Raw genomic sequence first — 20342 nt, 5'->3', positions numbered from 1 at the left:
AGCGTCGCGCTGCTAATGCAAAAGATAACAGGAGAAAGCAGAAACACAACATCTGCATCCGTTTATCACAGCCTGCCTCTCAGTGTTCATAACCTGCACTTAAATTATTAATCATCATTTTGATCTGCTGGTCGATGGGCCCCATGGCACTGCATTCATTACGCCTCCTCCTCCTCCAACTGAAAATGAAGACAAGAAAAAAATATGCAGCAAGTCAGGTGACCTTTCAGTTTCTAAGTTTGGGAAGCAAATTGGAATCAATGACATTGTATTGTCCAGTCTGGCCTTTGTTTAATGGAGTTGGAAATCCAAATCCAGCTCTGGAGATCCTGTGTGTTCTCCCTTCTAACCTCTCTTGTTTATTTTGTGATGCTACTGGAAATGAAACCGCATCACTAAGTAACTTAATATTCTCTTGACAACCTATTAAATATTTACCTGGAGCTTTCACACAAACTGATATCATCCAAGGACTTCAAAACAGGAAAATGTTTACATCTAAAGAGTGGATTTGTTCAAGTTTGTCACATTCAAAGGTTACCTCTGATGGATGAAATGCCAAATCATTTATTCCAAAGACAGAATTTTTGGTCGACCCGAGCATTCCAAGCGGAGGACTGACGTGCACTGAATGTTGCGGCCGGCCGGAAATCAAACCGGTGATCCGCCGCTCAGGGCACATGTCCCCATATGGGATCTGCCCTAACCACTCAGCTATCAAGTCAATTGTGTATATTTTTTATTTATTTGTAAGCCTGTAAATACGAATTACCATCAACATGAAGACCTACAGCTAAAAAAGGTACCATTTGAGCATTTACAGAGCACAGATTGGCATTTATTTGAAACATGAACACACGGTACCAAGAGAAATACAAAAAAGCACTTCCAAATCAAAGCACATTTGAACATCCAAAAAAGATAAAAGAAATCAGGAAACAGTCAAGTCCTCTTGAATTCCCGCTTGTTTTCTCGCCGATGCTTTTAACTCTTCACTTGATCGTCGTACACAGCAAATCTTCAGCCATTGTTCTGAAACGGATCGCACATTGTCTAGTCTGCACTTTGGTGGTAGAAGGACGGGTGTCGGGATTTTGTCAAAAGACACCACGTGTCGAAACGTTGAGGTTTTCACCTCCAAAGACAGCTGTGTGTGTTCTATACATTCTGTTGTTTTATTGACCTCTGGTCCAATACATTGCTTATTAAAATACAGAGGCTATAAAAAATATTTTTTTCACTAGTTCAGCATTAATGACCCCTATATTTTGTATATATTCATAAATAATTTAATACATAGATAAATAGATATTCTGTGTGTGGATTATAAACTTTCATAAAAGCATTTTTCAGTAATACAGGAGTGACTACAGTATAAATGTTGAAATGCTCGGGGGCTGCTGTCCGACCCTGATGTCCAGTTTGCTGGGTGAAAGGTGCCAAAGTCCCCCCTCGCTGCGCCAGTCTCTAGCTCCGCTGGCACTCGTTCTTGCTGCAGGTGGCTTGACGCTCAATCTGCCACGTGCCCTCCTCATATGTGCAGTAGCAGATTGTACACTCATCAATCTTCACTTCTCGGCCGGCCGGTATCACCGCTGTGTCCGCGTAGCAATTTGGCCCTGGAGGTGATACAAGAAAAACAGGGAAACTAGCACGAAACCGAAAGTAGGCCTCATATTATGTTTCAAAATGGAATTACAGCTTGACCTTATGTGCTCTCGATACATTTCTTTTGTGATCTCGGCACCGTGTTATATTACTGAGGTCAGACTCTACTTCAGAATACTGAACACGCATGAGGTGCTTCGCTCCTTTGGTTTTTAATGTGCCGTGGGATGTTCTGATGTTCTAATCTGGTCAAAGTAAATTAACAGGGACTTCAGATAATGGTCAGGTGATGTTTTAGTTGCAAAGACCTCTGCATTATGACTAGATACAGAGACAAGAAAGAAAGTCCTTCTCATATAGGTGTTGGAGTCAGTTTAGAGAAGAGAAAAAAAAGTGCTATTGAGGTTGCACTCGTCTGTGCTCTCTGCTCTAGACTGACCAAGGACACTGTTCAATGTGTAAAAAATGTCATTTAAGAACTGAATACACAGTTTAGTCACATTCCTTTCAGGGTCGTAGTCAGAGCAAAATTTGGACAGACATTTTAAATAGGAAAACATGCGCTGCAGTTGCACAGTTTCATGCATTCTGATAAATGTTTTAATGCATGTAACTTACATAAAATGATATAAAGTAAGTAATTGCAACATGATCTGAACGCCTGTTCATTAACATCATAAGCATTGTTTTTGTCTCAGGCGTGCATGTCTGATTCACATACCATAAAGAGCTGCATTAAAAGTTACATTAAGTGGGGCAACAAAAAATAGTTGTTTTTAATATTATATTCTTGTTTTATACAATCAAAAAAACATTGTTCGTATTTCCATCTTAACTGTTTGGATGTCCCTTACTGTGCACAGACGTTGTCATCTTCAACACTGACAATATTCCATTGAAATCAACTGATCCAGTGGAATAAAACCTAGTTGAGAGCATATGACATCTGCTTAGAGGCCATTGTGAATCCAAAATGTAGCCAGACAGCTCCTATTTCTTACCACTAACGGACTTTAAATGCCTCAGTTAGTTTTGTGTCCATAATGTCTAATATTATACAAACTGTTCAGTGCAAAGAAATGCAATCCTTTATGGACTGATACAAACTTTATCACGCCCATAGAAGAGATGATAAGTTTAACCTTTTCTTATCATTTACTATAATGGAAAATGTGCATGGATCATTACCATAACAATAACAGGACCGATAATGCGTGATGAGAAGTAAGTGAGGAAGTTGGCTTTCCAGGTGTGGAGCCAGCTTTGCGAAATATCGCAAATTTCATTTGTAGTGATCAAAATCCACTGCAGAGTTTTCACCTGACCTGAGACAGATTTAAGACTGGAAAAAAAAACACAGAAGGAGGTGTTTTGCAAACACTTTGGGGATCACAGATCTCCCAGTAGGAATGAACAGACTTCCGACTGACTCCCATATGTACACGTAGCTATGAAGAAACCATGCGTAAGACCAGTTCAGTGAAACTTTTAGACAAGTCCCTTCTTGTAGGCAAAGATATTTCTGCGATGGACATCAACGGATCAGAAAAGACGGTGACCGCTTTGTCCTCACGTTTCATTTGCAGCCAGAAAGGTTGCATACATGAGAAACAACAAGAAATAATCCAGAGACAACCTTTCGCCCATGCTAGCACCGTAAAATACACTGAATGACTAACAAGGTGTTGCACGACAGCAGCAGAGACTCTCACACGAGGCTAGAATGGAACGAGTGCAGTTCAATCGGTAAATAGCATTAAAACATATTTAGCTTTGAAATTCTTTGGTTTTTAGGACACCAGCTGTACACTCATCTGCACTTTCGCTTTTCTGTGTGGTGTGGAAAGTCACTCTCAGGCTAAACGCAGTGATGACCAACAGTTTCAAAGGGAGGGATTCACTAACATGCAAACTCATATTACAGCACACAGAGCAGGTGCGACTACATTCTGTGTTAAGGACACCATTACTTCAATAAACCATTGCATAGCAGATGCTTGCCACTATATTACTGCTATATTTGTAGGTCGTCATTGTAAATGAGAACTGGATCTCCATTGACCTACCTGGATAAATAAAAGTTAAATAAACAAATACAATTTAAATTTAAAATCTTGCATATGGCATCCTTAGAGGGACCTTAATTGGTTTTCAGGCAGAGAGGACACTAACTAGTTAAATTCCTGCTTACTGCTGCAGGGTTGTAAGATGTGACAAAAATACAATTGCATATTTCTGAGGAATAAGTTCAAATTGGTTGAAATGTTTTTATTTGGCTGATCGGTGCGATCAATGAAGGATTCGCACAGCTCTGTTGACTGCTTTGCTTAGGCTATGATCCATCCTTAGCCTAACAGAAGTGTCAGCAGGGAGACATATAACAAAGGTATAAACACTTCCGTTCACATAAAAACGTGTTCATGTACACCCACATACAATGCAAAGAGTCAGCCTGAAAGGGACCAAGGTCCAGACCTCTGCGACCCCATAGCTAGCTGCTTTAGTGACTCCTTTGTGTTGCTTGAGGAATCAAATCGGTTTGAAATTCCCCATGTTCACAGCCTTGTCCGTGTATTACGCCGTTCTGGTAAAAGAAAATCTTTCTATTGCCACTTCTTCTATAAGCCTGGTCCGTTACATTAAATATCAAGTTAAGTAGCCTCTGAATGTATTGACCTTAACATTATTATTTTACATTCATTAAGGTCTTGGGAACACTTTACATTTGTGCTCTCATGACCTGCACCAGCACCAAGATACTGACACTTAAAATGTTTGATGGCAGCTCATTAGTAACATTTTTACATCTCTGATAAATGAGTTCATACAGAAAAAAAAAACATATACTCACAGTTTTGCACTTCTGTTGTGTCTGGTGTAAGCTAATGGCATCACTGATGATTGTTGTGTATGTGATATTACTGATAAAGAGTTTTTTTGGCTCATTAAAGGTGCAAACTGAGGACACGAGCTAATGTTCAAATAATTATCTGCTGACTTGTGCAGTTGAAAATTTCCATATCTCAGTTGGCAACTTAACCAAAGATCCTCCAATTAGCCTACATGCTAGTTAGACGGATCTCTGCATTTTAAGTGTGTCAAATGTGCATGCTCAACACATTTAACCTTGGCTATTGCAAATACACAACACACAGTGTCCCATTCAGGATGAAGTAGTGGCCTTGGTTTCACAATAGTGTCCTTTACTGGTGATTCTACAAAGCTGATGTATGCTGCCAGTCCTATTCTCAGCTACTCGCTGGTAAATATTCAGAACTCCATCCTTTAAACAAAACGTATTGTACACATTTTATATTAATATTTTGTCATTCTGATGATTTAATAACAGACCTCGAGCTGAAGTGGGTAAATACTGTAAAGTATTCACATTTACATAGCCGGTGCAGACATTATTTGGATAAATGAGCACATATATATGAGCACCGTGAGCAGAATTACCCCGCCACATATTCAGCTTTCCACACAGACTGATGACAGAAAACCCTCCATGCAAAAATACATTGTGGAACGGAGGCCAATGGGACACATGCTAGTTTGAAAGTAGGACAGAGCTTCAGCTGTTTTACTGCTACTTTTAGATGCCATATCTGCTGCAATGACCACATTTCCATATGGAGTTCAGTGCCGTTAGTTGTCTTATCTGGTTCCTTTAAGATAGTTTCATGACATCTTAGTGAACTTGAAGGCAGTCAGAGAAAGAAGAGAGCGAACACAAGAGACCCAATGCGCTGCCCTTCATTTCATTTCTCTCAGTGGAAAATGGGCTCTCACATCTGGGCTTTCATTGATTGTTTCCCAAAATAGTGTTCTGGTTATGGGAATATACGAGGCACACAAAAAGTAATGCATACACAAGCGTCAAGATTTGTGAACACGCTCGCTCGTGTCCATTTCTGACTGAGGAATTCATTTGGACTGAAAAGCGGTGCTGATCCCATTTTACATAATGAATTTGTCACTCTGATCCTCTTACAGGTGGAATTTCCTACAGTTTCTCACACCCTCCTCCCAATCTGCCATGAATCATCAACTGCCTTTGTATCTGCTCAAAATAGATTTCCCATTGGCCATCACCGCCGTCCTCTTCAGACCACTGAGTGACCACTCATGGTTTATGCAGAGGAGCATTTTCATTCTGAAATACCGGGCTCCTATCGGGGGGGAGAGGGAGAGAGAGAGAGATGCATCCTGGGATTGCAGTGATTACACTGAATTCTTAAGGACCTGAATCACACGATTATCTCCTCCACTGTCTTATCCTGGGATTCAGACAGCATTTTCTTATTCACACTCGGTATTTTACTCAATCTCCGGTGTGCACACGAGAGATATTCAATTATATTTTGTTCCACACTCCTTAGATCGGCTACACCACAAGTAAAGCATATGTCTTGCTGAAGGCGGCTTCTCTCCTTACGTAACTTCAAGGTTGGAGTGCTCAGAGTGTGCATAAAAAACAAATTAAGCACTGTTACGCAGTGCTTTAATACAGTTTTGAAGTGCACCCCTAGGGACAGTTTTTTTACTAGTTTGCTGGAAATTGGCTCTCCCTAATGGAAATTTTGATGTTGGGTAGTAGTTGTTGCCCTGTAAGTGGTAGAAAACTACCACTGGAGCCCGGCTTGTTTTGGTGCTTCTTCTATCTGCCAACATCGACTGCACGGAGAAATCTCCTCGCCAAGCCAAACGATACCAAAACATAAACGTCCTCCTTGTATCGCCGACAGCGTTACCTTCACTAGGTTTTCATCTGGTGAATGTGCCTCTGTCCTCGACCGGAGGCTGCAAAAAAAAGTGCTCATAAATCATCCATTATCTCTCAAGCCGCACGGCAAAATATAAACACTGCGGGAATTGCTTCCACAACATCAGGTATAGCATAACAATGGCTTCTTCCCTTAGACTAACAAGGTCTTGAGCCACTCTGTTTTATAATTAAGATGCTGATAAATGGGGAGTCTTTCAGCTGCAGCCGCCGCATTTCATTGGACGGCGGCACCCAGAAGGTGCATGCTAGCACATCAATCAATGTGAACAGTTTGCCGAGGCCTGTCAAAATGTCAACCCTAACACATTTATAAGTCTTCAGATGAACACGCACACACCCTATTTGAATAACAACTCATCTTGTGGCCCACACTGCTGTCGCTACTGATTCATCATCATTAGCAGCATTTAGAACACTGCGTCTCTAATAAAAGACGCATATGTCAAGGATATGCTTGGAGAGAAAAATGCAAAAAAAAAATAATCTCGCACTTCACAACATAAATCAGAAGCACTTCCTTCTGGATTAAACCGCAGCCTGTCATCCAGTCATTCACAGTTGCACGACACTCATTTGTGTTAATTAATGCATGGATTCGGCGCCACTGTGCTTACTCATTGCTGTCACTCTATTATTCTGCCATTCATATCACACCCACCTTTTTGCCGTTGCTTCATTAATATAATATATCCCTGTCTCTCCATCACTCTCTGTCTTTCTGCCTCTCTCGCGCGCGCTGTGGCAGAAAAAGATTTTTATAGGCACATCAGGCTTCACAAGAGCTTTTCAACAGCACCCGAAGAGGCAGAGACAAATGGACTGTGCATGTGCGTGAACAGTTGGACCCAAACTGTCACTGCAGCGTGTTAGAAGTTGGCATGGGAAGCATGTGAAAGAGATAGCCATTAGCACCTGTGGCTTTTGGCTCTGTAGCGGCGCCAGATAATGGACCGGGAAACGAGGACACATCCCGATCATAACACCCCTTAATTCTGAAATGTTAAAAACCTGCAGAGCTGCATTATAAGGTAATGGAAAGAGAAGAAAAGCAGAAATCACTCATCTTAATGCATTTCTTTAGTACATTTGCATTATAAATGCAGAATAAAAATGACCTTGCTTTGTAAATACAGGAAGTGGGAGAACTTTGCGAGGAGAGACTATGATTTAGCAACAATATGAATAATTTCGTTGGGAGGTGTCGTGTGAGACGGGTGCCGACTTTTAAATGTGAACTGCATTGCATTAAAGCTGCAGATAGGAGCAGTTTTATGGAAGTGCCAGCTTATGTGAATTTTTGTTTGCATATGTTATGTTCAGCTACTGCACCCGCTGATAATCTTTGTGGCTGAATTACCCAGCTGCACAGTAGTGCGACTGTCATAACCGATGTCCTTCACAGGGATGGAGCCACAAACCCACGCCAGCCATCACAGCAGTGTCCAGGTGACAGAGTTTACTGGAGGACCTCCATTTACTTAAAGCTAAAAAAAACACAGTACATGTAAAGGTCTCGCAACCTGCAAGATCTTCAACTTTGTTCATCTCTTTATCTGCTCTGAGAAAATTAGAGCTGTGATGAGACTGTTTTTTTAGTCACACTGACTTTTATTCTGAAAAAGATTTGGAAAATAACAGCTAACAAGCAGATCAGAGCGACTCAGTGACCCAGCAGTACTGTAATTGTTAAGACATAATGTGACAATTACCTTCATTATTGTGACCTTTCTCTATTGTAATCATAACTCTGAAGTCCAGTAATGGATAATGTCCTTTAGATAATAAATTGTAGTGCTGTGATGAAAGGATTAAACAAAAAGGAGGAACAAGGAAAAAAATAACCTTTTGTGAATTTATGAGACGATTCAAAGTGTCCTACTTTCCCTCTGAAAGCTGAAATCAGTGCACACTTTAGTTATTATTCCTGATTACCGCATGAATTACAGACATTATGTAACACAAAGCAACACACGCCACAAACTGACTTTATTACTCGTTGTCATTATGCTTGTTTTTTGCTAAAGTTAATCAAGATTGGACGCAATAATTGGACAGCTAATTAACCTTTGGCAATTTTTTGTTACCTACAAACAATAACTGCCAAATCATAGTTTGAGCTTTGGATTTTTCTGCACGTTAAAGCAACATGCATGCAAGTGCAAGACTGGTAATATTAAAGGTTGAATAGCCCGACAAAAAGTGCAATGAACAGATTAACAGTAGGGCTGAATGGTATGCAAGACAATACAATTGCAACATAAGTACTGATTTTAGTGGGAATGGAGTTTTCCATTGACACAAAATGATGATGTGATTGTCGTTGGGGTCTGTAGTGAACAAACATGTTTCCTCACATCTGGAGGACACGTTTTATAGGTCGGGGCATCTCTGTAGCACCGCAATGCTTCATTCATAATGTTGTTTTTTTTACCTTAACAAAAAAGTTGCAGGTCCTGTGAGTTTGTGTATTGTGCAGTTTCAATAATATACATGTTTATACATGTTCCAGCACCAATTAACAGTGGATTTGTTTGTTTAACCTTAATTGCTAGCATGTATTGCTAACGAGCTACAATGACAATCTGGTATTATGATCAAATACGAGGATATGTCATTAAATGTATGATTATGTGGGGTTTAAGCTTTAACCCTCTGCATGCGGTTTCTGTGCTCCTGTCACTTTCACTCACTGTGGGCTCATTTTTCACTTCAATATAAAGTCCTTCACCTGAATGGAAACAGCACGACCCTGGCAAGAAGGAGAGAGAACTCAAAAATGCCTTCTGTGTCATATAACAAAGTGACAATGGCATAAATCACTAAAAAGACAAAACAGGAGTTTTACTAGTACTATAGATGTTTTACTACTCACATTTATACAACTTCTACGAGCTGGCTGTTTTTCACGCCACTCTGCACAATAACTTTCTTTCACCATGCTCAATGTATCTTCCAACAACTTGCTGACAGCTTGCTTTTCCGTACACTGTTTTTGAGTCATGCTGCATTTATCTTATTGATCGAGTAAGTTTTATTTTCCCCCTTCAATCTCTCTACATCGTTTCTACAACTTGTCTCTGACCTGCTCTGTGTAAACACAACCTGCAGTTCAGCTGAAAAGTCTCCTGATTTTTGTCACACGAGTGGCTTCTCAGTTTGTTTGTTTGGTGCAACAGGTTTGTTGTTTTTGCACATTTTTAAACATGTAGAATAAAGTGGTTTAGGCTTAGATTTGGTTCATTTAGCTGATGGGACTGCATTTCAGACATCATTTGTTCAACCATCTGATTAAACGATGCAATTTTGGAGATTTTTTTTAAAGATACCATGACTTGCAAACCCGCCAGCTGGTTTTAGGGTTCTGAGGGTTAATTAGAAAGTCATCTGGGATAGCTAGAGCAGGGGGGGACAACATGTAAAGCTAGAACAATGTGTGTAGCTCCTTACTGCTCATCGTTTGTCTTGGAGCAACTGCAGACAGGTTTGTTCAATAAGGTTTGCCAAACTCATCAGATCAGACGTTCCACATGATGGTAAAAAAACAACAGATCTTACGAGTAACTAACGCCAGCTGGTTTAGTGGAGTAAAATACGTTAATGAGGAAAATTATATCCAACGTCAAAATGAACTTCTGTGTAAAAGAGAAGTGCTGGATAGGCATAGCAACAGTAACTAAGGGGTTGGGGGCTTAGTAATAAAGAAGCATAATTTTTGCATTCATTGACCGAGGGTATCTCTGTTTGCTACATTATACCTTATCTGTGCTGTCAGAATGAGATGAAAGGCGCTTTAAATGGGCGAGCCACATCATTCTACATCCCTATAAACAATTTCCCTTTGACTCATGTGTTTTTTTTTTTGATGTGTTCCTTTTTAAAAAAAAAAAAAACCTGCCACATCTTTAAAGGCCCTCTATGAATCATGCCTCTCTTAATTTAAATGAGTCTCTATCCCTCTTGGCAACCAGGCTACCATGTCTCGTGCTGCTCTATTTGAAGTGATTTTGGCTCCAGTTCAGACTGTTTATCACATCCCCCCCAGATTAGTGTTGACCCTAATGTCTGAGTCTTGAAGAGCCACACTTGTTTCCTCATGCGTTGCCAAGGCGATACCCTGCAAGAGCAAAGGACAAGAGGGAGGGAGCCGTGGCCGAGGTGCCAACGAGAGAGAGAGGCTTCTCCTGCATTGATTCTTGTTTTGCCTAAGCATTCTTCAAAAGCAGATGCACCGAGGCAAAACTTGGCAACGAGCACTTCGACGCCTTTTACCTATATGTCAAAGGAGAAGGAAAACAGCACTTCAAAAATATTGGCAAGCAGGAAAAAAAATAAATAAAAAACCTCCGGTGTCGAGAACATGTTTTCTCTCTTTGACTCATATTGACTTGGTGTTCTTTACATGAATCAATATTGTTTAATTAAACTTTATGGCAGCAAGCGAGTGATAGTCACAAACTTTAGAGGGTATGAAACCATTTAATTGCAATGTGTTCCAGTGCTTTAAGATAATGAGTAAAAAATGATGAGAACCTGCCTCCATTCACAGCTGTTCTTTGATATTCATGAACAACTGTCTGGGGTGGATGTTAGCGATACCTCTTACTTTCATCTTCCTCCCCTGGCTCTTCCCCAAGTGTCTCCTTGCATACAGGCTGAATAACACATCTGAGGCAGGGTGCTCTGCCATAAGCATTGATTTTGCATGCCTGAAAAGGCCAAGATAATGCCTGTGCATAATTGATGAACTTATCAAACATTGAAATATTTCATTGTGATTTATATCAATAGAGAGGAAAATGGTAAAGAGTAAAAGGGCTGTTTGCTGGAAAATGAGGGTAAAAGACAGGAGAGATGACTTGTTGAATAGAAAAACTGCTTTTTTCTTCTCTCTTTACAGATCTAGTGTTTCAATGTTTCGCCTCATTTGTTCCATTTTCTCTCCTCTTTCATTCATTTCTGTGCACACTCTTTAACTCTGTGATACCTTTTTTTTTTTTCTTTCCTTTTTGGTGGCGTTATACGTCCGGATGTGTATGTGATTCTTTGCCATTAATGAACTGAGCTTTGATGTGACACTTCGGATGCTGCGGAGATCCTGGGAGGTCTTAACATCTGCCTGCACCTCAAACAACATCTGCAGACGAGACAAACAACAGAACCAGAGGAGGAACTCGCCGACAACCTCCAGTAACCTTATTTTACATCATCAGTGTGTTTCATCACGGAGCTACCACTTCGGCGCTGTCTCATATTGAGTGCAGCGTGATCAACGGTGGCGAGATGGGAGTTGACAATCAATGATCTTCATCATTTAAATCACGGCGCCTGCAATACCTGGCAAAGAAGCGTCATGAATAAAAGACAAAGTGAAATCCGATGTGTAATCATTTTGATATTGATACGACCTGAGAGAAGATCATTGATGTTATTTAGATTGATGTCTCATTTACTTCTGTTTACATCCAATTAGTATTTCCTCCAATTATTTAATAAGGTATCCCGTGTGCTGTTAGTTTCTTCACATGTTATTGTGTTTACTTTATTGTGTCAAGTCTTGTGTGAAATGAACTGCAAATGCAAATGCAATCATGTTGCAATTAAGTCTCGAAGGAAACATGCTTTTGATTATTCCCTGACAAAGGCCTCCATTTTCCCCAGGAGGTGGAAGGTGACCGGCGGTACGCAGAGACTCACAAAGACGCTGCGGAGAGTGTTTACACCTCGTGTTTACACGGTGACAACCTCGCCAGCCGTGTTCACGAAATCACAGCCAGAATCGTTCCTTGTCCAACGAGAGGTTGTTAAACACACACTGGTACAAAGATTCTCAATCCAATTAACAGTTTGAGCTCCGATATTCACAGCTATCCTGAATATGTGAAAACACCAGCAGGAGGCACGGAAAAGTGAAAACGGAGTCAAAATGATTGTCACAATCCTAAAAATACTTAAAAATCTCATCTGCTTCAGCTTTAAAAACACTGTAGCCTGACTGCTGCACGGATGAGGCGTAAATGCTGCCAAAGGCTATTTCTGCATCTTCATAAATACCACTGTGCTCCCGTAGATTACGCTAAAAGAGTGTGAGACCGAGCTGACAGAGGCTGCATGACGACGAAGGAACAGGCTTCTAAATTTAGCTAAGTGTCATACAGGTGTACGCCAAAGGAAATAATACGACCAGGTTAGCGGGGACACTCTGGCAATTTACTACTTCAATTCCATAAATTTTAAGGACTTTATGAAAGACAAAATTACACAGAATTGCAGCAAAAAGTCACTCACTCCCCATCATGCAACTCAACAGTGTTTTTCATTGAATTGCAAAGTGGAAGAAGCTATTTCAGGTGCTTTTGTTTCTGCACAAAAAAAAAAAGGCCAGTTCATTTTTGTACAGACAGTGTTAGGTGACTGAGGGTTGGTTTGGAAGGTCACGACAGACTAATGGTTGAATCATAAGAGGAACCACTGAGGTAAGTTTTACTCAGTGTGTGAACTACACTGTGGCTTTTGACTTTTTTTCACTTTATCATGCTCAGAATTGACAGATGGAACATTTACAAGGTGCTTGGTTTAGCTTTTATTTATCATTATCATTATTCCTATTATTAGCAATAATTAGGAAAAATACATAAATAAAAGTTGGCGTCAAGAAAGCACTTTTTTTTCCTCTGAGCTCTGAGTTGAAGTTTATATTTCACCCCCACGCTTCAGTGGTGCTGGCAAGACCAGCATGCATGCAAGTATCTTTATTAAAGTGAATCATACATCAGAAATAGCCTAATTTTACACTGTAAAAAATGTGCCTTTTAAAAAACTGTTTTTACAGTAATTTTGAACAGATCAGATTTTTTTAAGCCGTAATCTGCCCCGTTTTGTCTAATTGGAGATAACTAGTAAAATCATAATAAAGTTAAAAATTTACATCTGAAGAAAAAGAAAGGCTGTAAATAATTTCCAAATAAACTGTAGTTTTACAAATGGGAATTCAACCTTTCACAGTAATTTTTTTAAAATCTGAATATACAGTGCTTAATACATTTATCAGACCACCACCCAGTGTAAGGTTTATGCCACAGCTGCTGTAAATTAAGAGCATTGGTTATTACCAAAACATCTTTTTATGTTTCTGCAATGGTTAATACACCGGTATGTTGAAGCTTTCCAATCAAAACAATGTTTTTTATGCTGAAATATAATTTGAATTATTACTATTCACAAATTTTCAAATTTACTGTTTTCCAAAAAAAAAAAAGAAAAAATAGTAAACCACATTATTATTTCTTCATTAAGACGTCAAATTATAGTTATTTACTTGTGTGTCTGAACAGAAATGTTTGTTTTAGCGGTTGAATGTTATGCTTGATTAGTTTCTGACTTCTCAGTGAGGCGGCTCAGATTTGAGGTGAATTCAGCTTGAAGTTACTCATTCTTGTTCAAAACGGTAAAACGTCAAGAGCTGAGTGCAAATTAAAGCACTTCATGATGCTGGATGGTCTATGTGTATATACAGTGCTCAACAAATCAGGCAGTTGGTCTAATAAATTTGTTAAGCACTGTACATCAGCAAAAATATATTTTAAAAGTATTTTACAGATATTTGCCTGCAGTTCTCCAAATGGCCACTTGAGGCTGGTTCCAAAAGGGACTTAATCCCCATATACCCCCGTGGTAAAATGTCCAACTTTACGGCAGAAATAAACATGTCTACAGCCTGGTGCAAACAACGTTTTTAATCTCGATAACCAGTTTTCTCATTCAGAACCACAGCACAGTTTAAAATAATATTTAAATTCTATTAAGGGTTAAAGACAGTCCATGACCCAGATATGTTTGCATGTTCCTCCTCAGCTCCACTCTGCACCTTATTGCTCACTTTAGGATTAGCTGGTAGTTAGGGGGAGTCAGGAACTGTTCAGATGGAAACAGTTGAAGCCACCGCAATCAGCTTCAAAACCAATTTTCAGAAAACCTGTGGGTGACCCCAAAGAGGGGTCATCAATCTTTATATACGGTCTACATGAAACCCAACAGATTTCAAACTGCTCCCAGTTTAAAGTGCGAGTTTTCTCTTGAAATATAAAATCTTCCCGTCCAAGATGAGATTAGCTTGATGTAATCGGAGTCATCATTTTTAGAAAGCTCCTCCAGAAGCACAGAGGTAACTTTACAACTGCTTTTGCAGGCTGAGGAGAACTCTCTATGTTAATATTTGAAGAAGTGTAGTAACCCATTAGCCACAGAGTCTCAAAGGACTACACTAATCCAAGTATTTCTAACTCAGAGTGTGACAGTGTTAGTTGTGGTCAGGTAACTCGGTGTCTTTAACATACTGAGCTCCGTTTACTGAATGGTAATGTGTGGTAATCTTATGGTAATAGGGACTGATGCCATCTTAAAACGGAAAATCCTTGTCGGCTGAATGAGCCCATGGATTTTGTGGGACTTTTGAATAATACAGATGCACACTGTCTTCAGTCTGCCACATCTTTGCGCATACTGTACTGCATCTACATCTATCTCCTGGACTGACGTGCCTACAAATACAACCAAGCAAATCCACTGGGCATTTCACAGCGAAAATATGGAGCACTGCCCAAACCCTGTACAAAGCAATCTCAGCATGATCAATATGTGCATATATAAAAAGTGGGTGTACAGCAAAAAAAAAAAAAAAAAGTGTGTAAAAAAAAAAATGGGAACAAAGGACCAACATGTATTCCCCAAGATTACAGCAGGCAAATATTAATAGCGTGAGTAACCCTGCATGACTACGAATTTTTGCGACTCGTTATCTCTGAAGGTTGTAAGACAGGTTTTTAATTGGAGCGGGACCACCTCTGATTGATAACTGGTCGTGAGCATTCATTACATTTGTTTTATGAGTTTATAATGATACATGAATTATCCTAATGGGATATTCTGGGTGTAATTATAATGAAGTACGTAGATGGAAGTCATAGCGTGAATGCGGTGGACATTTTGTGTACTTAATCTAGTTAAATTATCATCTTGACGTATTTTTGCACATCTCTTTTAAAGATAAAGCTAGACAGTCTGTAGTTTCTCTTCTGAATCTCTTGTGTCCATCACTTAACGCGTAGACGTTTCGACAAGTAGCATCAAAATCCAGATATCTCGTTGGCAGTGGTGCTCAAAAATGATATTGTCATCTAGTAAGCAGCTCAAACAGACAAAGCATTTTTGCAGTACATGGATTCATGCAGATTGTTTGCTCTAGTTTATAGTAGACAGCCTGCGCCACTTTAAGATTCCAAGTCAGAGATACATATCGCAAGTCATCATTCTTTTTGCTGAAGGAAGCAATGTTGCTGACATTGCCACGTTGCATTAGAGTCACACCAAGAAAACAAGGGGACATAATCTAGGACATGCTGTCTGGAATCATCCGAAAGAACTTCAGATAATCGACTCTGAGCCGCAGAATTCCTTCGTCTCCGACAGGCCAGAGCTCTCAAACCAACGGGATCAGAAACCCCAGAACCCCCAGCAGCACAAAAAGCAAACGTACCTTAAATGGGACATATGCTACAGCACTCATCAAATGAGCCGAGCCATTATTATGTGAAATTAGGACTGAAAAATGACACAAGAGCAAATGATTTACACAAAAACAAGCCCCGGCTCAGAGCTCATTAGCTATATTTTTGGCGTGACTTCATCTGAAAAGATCTGATCTGATGTGGCAAGATACTGCACACACTGCAGTGCAGCATGCTGCGTGCTTTGCGTCAGCGAAATGAATGTCGTGCCACCTTGCCCTCATTACTCCTGTCGAGGTGCCCTTGAGCAAAAAAACATTCGCCACTAGTCTGTTCTAGTGGTGCTACAGAGCGGCCGCCACTGTAACACTGGTTGTACTGGGATCAAGTGTTCACCGCAGCCTTGTTGAGAGAAATCGTCGCCACTCACCGCTCTTGCAGATGGGACAACACTGATCCGGCTCGTACTCCGGGTCCACACACTCCGTCTGCGGGCAAGCTGCCACGGAGCACAACACCTCCCCACTTGGCTCACACCGGCACTTCTCACATGGAGACACCTGGATAGCAGAGAAGAAATAGTAATTAACACCCCCGCAAACAGCTCAGTCACAGATACACACGGGCAGCAAAGAGTCATCTCCTCTTAATTAATTTCTTGCTATCTTTGTCTCTGGCTCTTTGTGCGCCTCAGTGTTTGTCTCAGTCTCTCTTTTTTTTCTGTTGCTACTGTTCTATCTTTCTCCCGCTATCTCTGTCTCTCAAACAGACAAATGCACAAACAAAATACTCCTGCCTGTCTGGCCTGTTTAAGAGTGTGTGCATTCAGTGTCACAAAGCTACATCTATAGGGAAGTCCCATCTTTCTCAGCTTCATTGCCAATGAGTGGCTCGTTTTAGAGAAGGCTGAGTTGAAAATTGAACTTCACTATCCAATCAGAGGATATGGAGAAATCAATAGGAACGGGAAACAAAAGAAAGATGCTTCCAATTTTCTTGGTGCGTGAACAGAGTTGGAAATGACTTGGTTATCCGAGCGTTCCTGTGTACCTCGAACAGAACAAATGTGGGACAAAGGCTGGGACTGGCAGCATACGACTGGAATTACATCCAGTGCCTACAATACCGTGAAAGGTTTCATTTAGCAGGCGCTCGTATAAAGTCGTATACCTTTAGTCTTAACAAGAGAGCAAAGGTTAATTTTGCCCGCGTTGATGTCGTTGCATTGGCTTGCGCCTCCGCACGGCACTCCACTGTGAAAAATGGAGCGAGGTAGCACTTAGCACAATGCCCCAGAATGTTGCAATCAAGCATAAAAACCTGCCTGTTGCTTAGTTTCAAAGCGCCCCCCCTCCACTCTCACACAAAGGCTGATGTATGCTGCTTGCGGAAGTGGAGCTTTCTGTAGATTTCCTTAAGCAGAGACTTGACAAAGAGCTGTCAGCAACACCGTGAGTTAGAGGAAGAAATCCCATATTAGCCTTAACCACCTGGTGAGAGACTCGCCAACATAAAGTGGAGCATTAGGCGCTGCTAAATGAAGTGCCAGAAGATAAAACATTAAAGATTTTGCAAGTGCATCGCTGTGTCTTCGCTCTCAAACACCCACATGCAGCAGAGCGCTCTGCAGTTGTAACATTGCTATGACTGTAACTCTATCATGTGTTTCAACAAACTGAATATGGAAACACTCTGCTGAAACTGCATTGCTAAATCTAGCCTCCGGTAATATTCTGGCGTTGTGTGAGAAAAAAGACAAGTGCTGACCTTTGCCATTATAAATCTGCCTGCCTGCTCGCTTCCATGCTGCAAGGCAAGGTAACTAGTTTCTGTGTAGCGCCTGTGATAAACTCCATTGATGGCGAGGAATGTTCTGTCAGCACTTCTTTCAAGTTTGAGCATGTCAGAAATGAGTGAATGCACTTAATGGGGCTCACCTTAAATTCTTCTAGCGAGGCGTAGATCTTGCCCCGAAACTCGCAGTAGTTCTTTTTCTCCTTGCACTGCGGGCAGCATTGGCTAGTGTCCACTTTAATGCAGCGAGGGTGAACCTTGGGACATTCTGGCTTGGTGCACATCGGGCCCTCGTCTGTGCAGAGGCAAGGGCACGTTGAAGGGCCCGGGGTGAACTCCTCGCCGATGGCAAACACAAAGCCGCTCTCATCCATGCAGCCTTTGCCCCTGTAGTCCGGGTAGGCATACTCGTCGATGGCGTCCAGGGAGAGGGTGACGTCACTGGTAGGGCCCTCGTCTATTTGGTTCAGGCTGTCCTGTTCACTCCACAGCTCCTGGGACTTCCCGCCTTTAGATCCTCGTGCCTGGGAGGTGAGGTTCGGCCTGGTGCGGCTCACGGCAGTCCTGTTGGGGCCCAAAGCATTGATTTCCTCTGGCTGCTGCTGCTGCTGAGCGGCATATCCCACAGGCTCCTCGGGGTTCTGCTTGTCCTGGTGTTTGTCCTCCCTGGCTTGGGTCAACACCCTTTCCAGGCGTTCTCGGCTCACTGGTACGTTCGCAATAGGATTACACTGAGCACTGCTCATCAGGAACCCAAGAACAAAGAGAACTTCTGCTGTCATGGCAACGGAGTGCAGCATCTCTCCCCACCACCAGCGAGGTGGGAAAACACCTTGGCTCACATAACACACTTCACATCTCAGGTGTGAGCCAGTCCATCTGGAAAGAGAAAATTAAACTGGCATTATGCGCTCAGCAGGTATTTTGTCACTTTTTATCCCCGATGTGGTGTTTGTCTCATTTAGCCCCTAGAACGGCGCAGGAAATTCGGTTGACTTCAGAGCACTGCTTCATCATGCCAACCAAACATCCCGCTGAGTGTGATGCAAGCCTGTAGGATCAGTGAATTGGATCATCAGGATGGGGAGCATTCACAGAGCCGTGTTGGGAAATCGATACTGCTTCATACTGTAACACTTCCCTGCATCAATCGGTCCCAGCAGTGATTGAGTAAGAGGAAAATGGCCAAAGAACAACCTGATTCTAACACTCCTAAGCTCCTGCTTCTCTTACGGAGCAAAGAATCGAGATCAATGTCTGCTTTTTTTTTTTTTTTTTTTTTTTTTTTTTTAAATGAATCACAGCCAACTGTACAAAAGAAGAAATTGATTTGAAAATAGAACATAATGCCAGTCTGGAAAGATGAATTTACTACAGCTGAAAGAAGTAGCTGTATCAATTTCAAAATAAAGACAAATCTGCTTCAGCTTTCGCAAAGAAGTGCAGGTGTCTCGAAACTGTCTCTGAAAGGAGCCCACTAAATATTTCATTATGTTACTTTAATCAGAAGTAAAAGCACATCACTTTCTCACAGCTTTCAGCACCGTGTCAGGAGTCAATATACGACAGCTCGAGTCAAGTAAAATCCCAGGATCAACTGCAGAGGCTGCACATTTTAGAAAAAGCTGTAGTCAATGTTTTTGTTTTTGTCTCCTGCTTAACTTGATTTACTGCGGCATCTTGAAATTCAAATGCCTGCTATGATGCTTTGCTGCGTTCGGTGGCCTACTTCCATTCATTTCCCTCACACCAAATGTTCGGTGTCATCGCTGAGCTCCGTTTAGTGGGCTGCAGTCGCGTTCGCTTTCACAGCTTATTTTGAAAAAAGAGGGGGGGAGATTACTCTGTATCGACTGACTTGACAATTAACTGTAAAGTCCTGCCTGCGCTTGTTTAAGAATAGTTCCCCATATTGATTAATTTATCCACGTCAATGAAGACAGCACATTTCCAACAGGGTGATTAGGAGGCCTTAAATGGCAGGCGATGAGAAACTAAGCAGTAAGTAAACAGTAAGCAATTAGGTATGTGGTAACACACAGTGCAGAAACAATGCAGGGATAACCAGCCACACGTCTGGCTGTAAGAAAACCAAAGTCCCTCCATATGTTTTAAGTCATGCATTTTGATATTCATGAATTCTGCTCCATTCTGAAGGAAAAAGGCTGAAATTGACTGCTGGCACACCAGCGGTATTTGAGTAGTGTTTTAGCTGAATTGCTATGTTTGAGGCAGAATCCTTGGAGCTGCTGTGGAACTGAGAGGAAGCAGAACGAGGTGCATACCGATAACACTGCTGCAGCTGAGAGAGAGGGAGAGAGCGGGGGAGACAGACAGAGAGAGAGAGAGAGAGAGAGAGAGAGAGGGAGAGATGATCCCAAGCCTCATTAGTAAAAGGACCTCATTTGGCTTTTCTCAGTCTCACCTCTCCACCTTAACAGCTGTTACTAGCTGTCACGCTAATACTGTCGCTGATGCTGCTGTTGTGCTCTCCGTCAGGACCGAGCTCTGGGTGGCCCTCAGGCTGATTGGCAACGGGGAGCAAACTAGCCACGGTATCACAGTATGTTAAAGGACAAGGCTGCCGATGCATCCATATTTCCCTCTCTATCAACAAATCCCATGAAAAGGCAAGAAGCAAATTAATT

General features: G+C 41.4%; 1 protein-coding gene across 1 annotated transcript; it reads right to left on the bottom strand.

Annotated features, from left to right (window-relative positions):
* Positions 1-1467: 1467 nt before the first annotated feature.
* On the bottom strand, positions 1468-18494 carry vwc2 (von Willebrand factor C domain containing 2). Its single transcript, XM_008284639.1, has 3 exons — positions 17838-18494; positions 16331-16460; positions 1468-1619 (listed from the first exon to the last, which is right to left on the bottom strand). Exons 1-3 carry the CDS (start codon positions 18492-18494, stop codon positions 1468-1470), a joined length of 939 nt encoding a protein of 312 aa, XP_008282861.1.
* Positions 18495-20342: the final 1848 nt, after the last annotated feature.

Source organism: Stegastes partitus, unplaced genomic scaffold (assembly GCF_000690725.1).
Source record: "Stegastes partitus isolate 25-593 unplaced genomic scaffold, Stegastes_partitus-1.0.2 Scaffold367, whole genome shotgun sequence".
NCBI classification, from domain to species: domain Eukaryota; kingdom Metazoa; phylum Chordata; class Actinopteri; family Pomacentridae; genus Stegastes; species Stegastes partitus.
Note: the sequence above shows the minus strand (reverse complement) of the source record. Positions and strands in the feature narration are given on the sequence as shown.

Bases quoted from the DNA above. Each gene is read 5' to 3' on its own strand.
- vwc2 (XM_008284639.1), bottom strand. From the start codon at position 18,494: ATGCTGCACTCCGTTGCCATGACAGCAGAAGTTCTCTTTGTTCTTGGG. The intron at 16,461-17,837 runs GTGAGCCCCATT...TCTGCTATCCAG, and splicing joins CCTCGCTAGAAGAATTTAAG to GTGTCTCCATGTGAGAAGTG. The intron at 1,620-16,330 runs GTGAGTGGCGAC...TATCACCTCCAG, and splicing joins TTGTCCCATCTGCAAGAGCG to GGCCAAATTGCTACGCGGAC.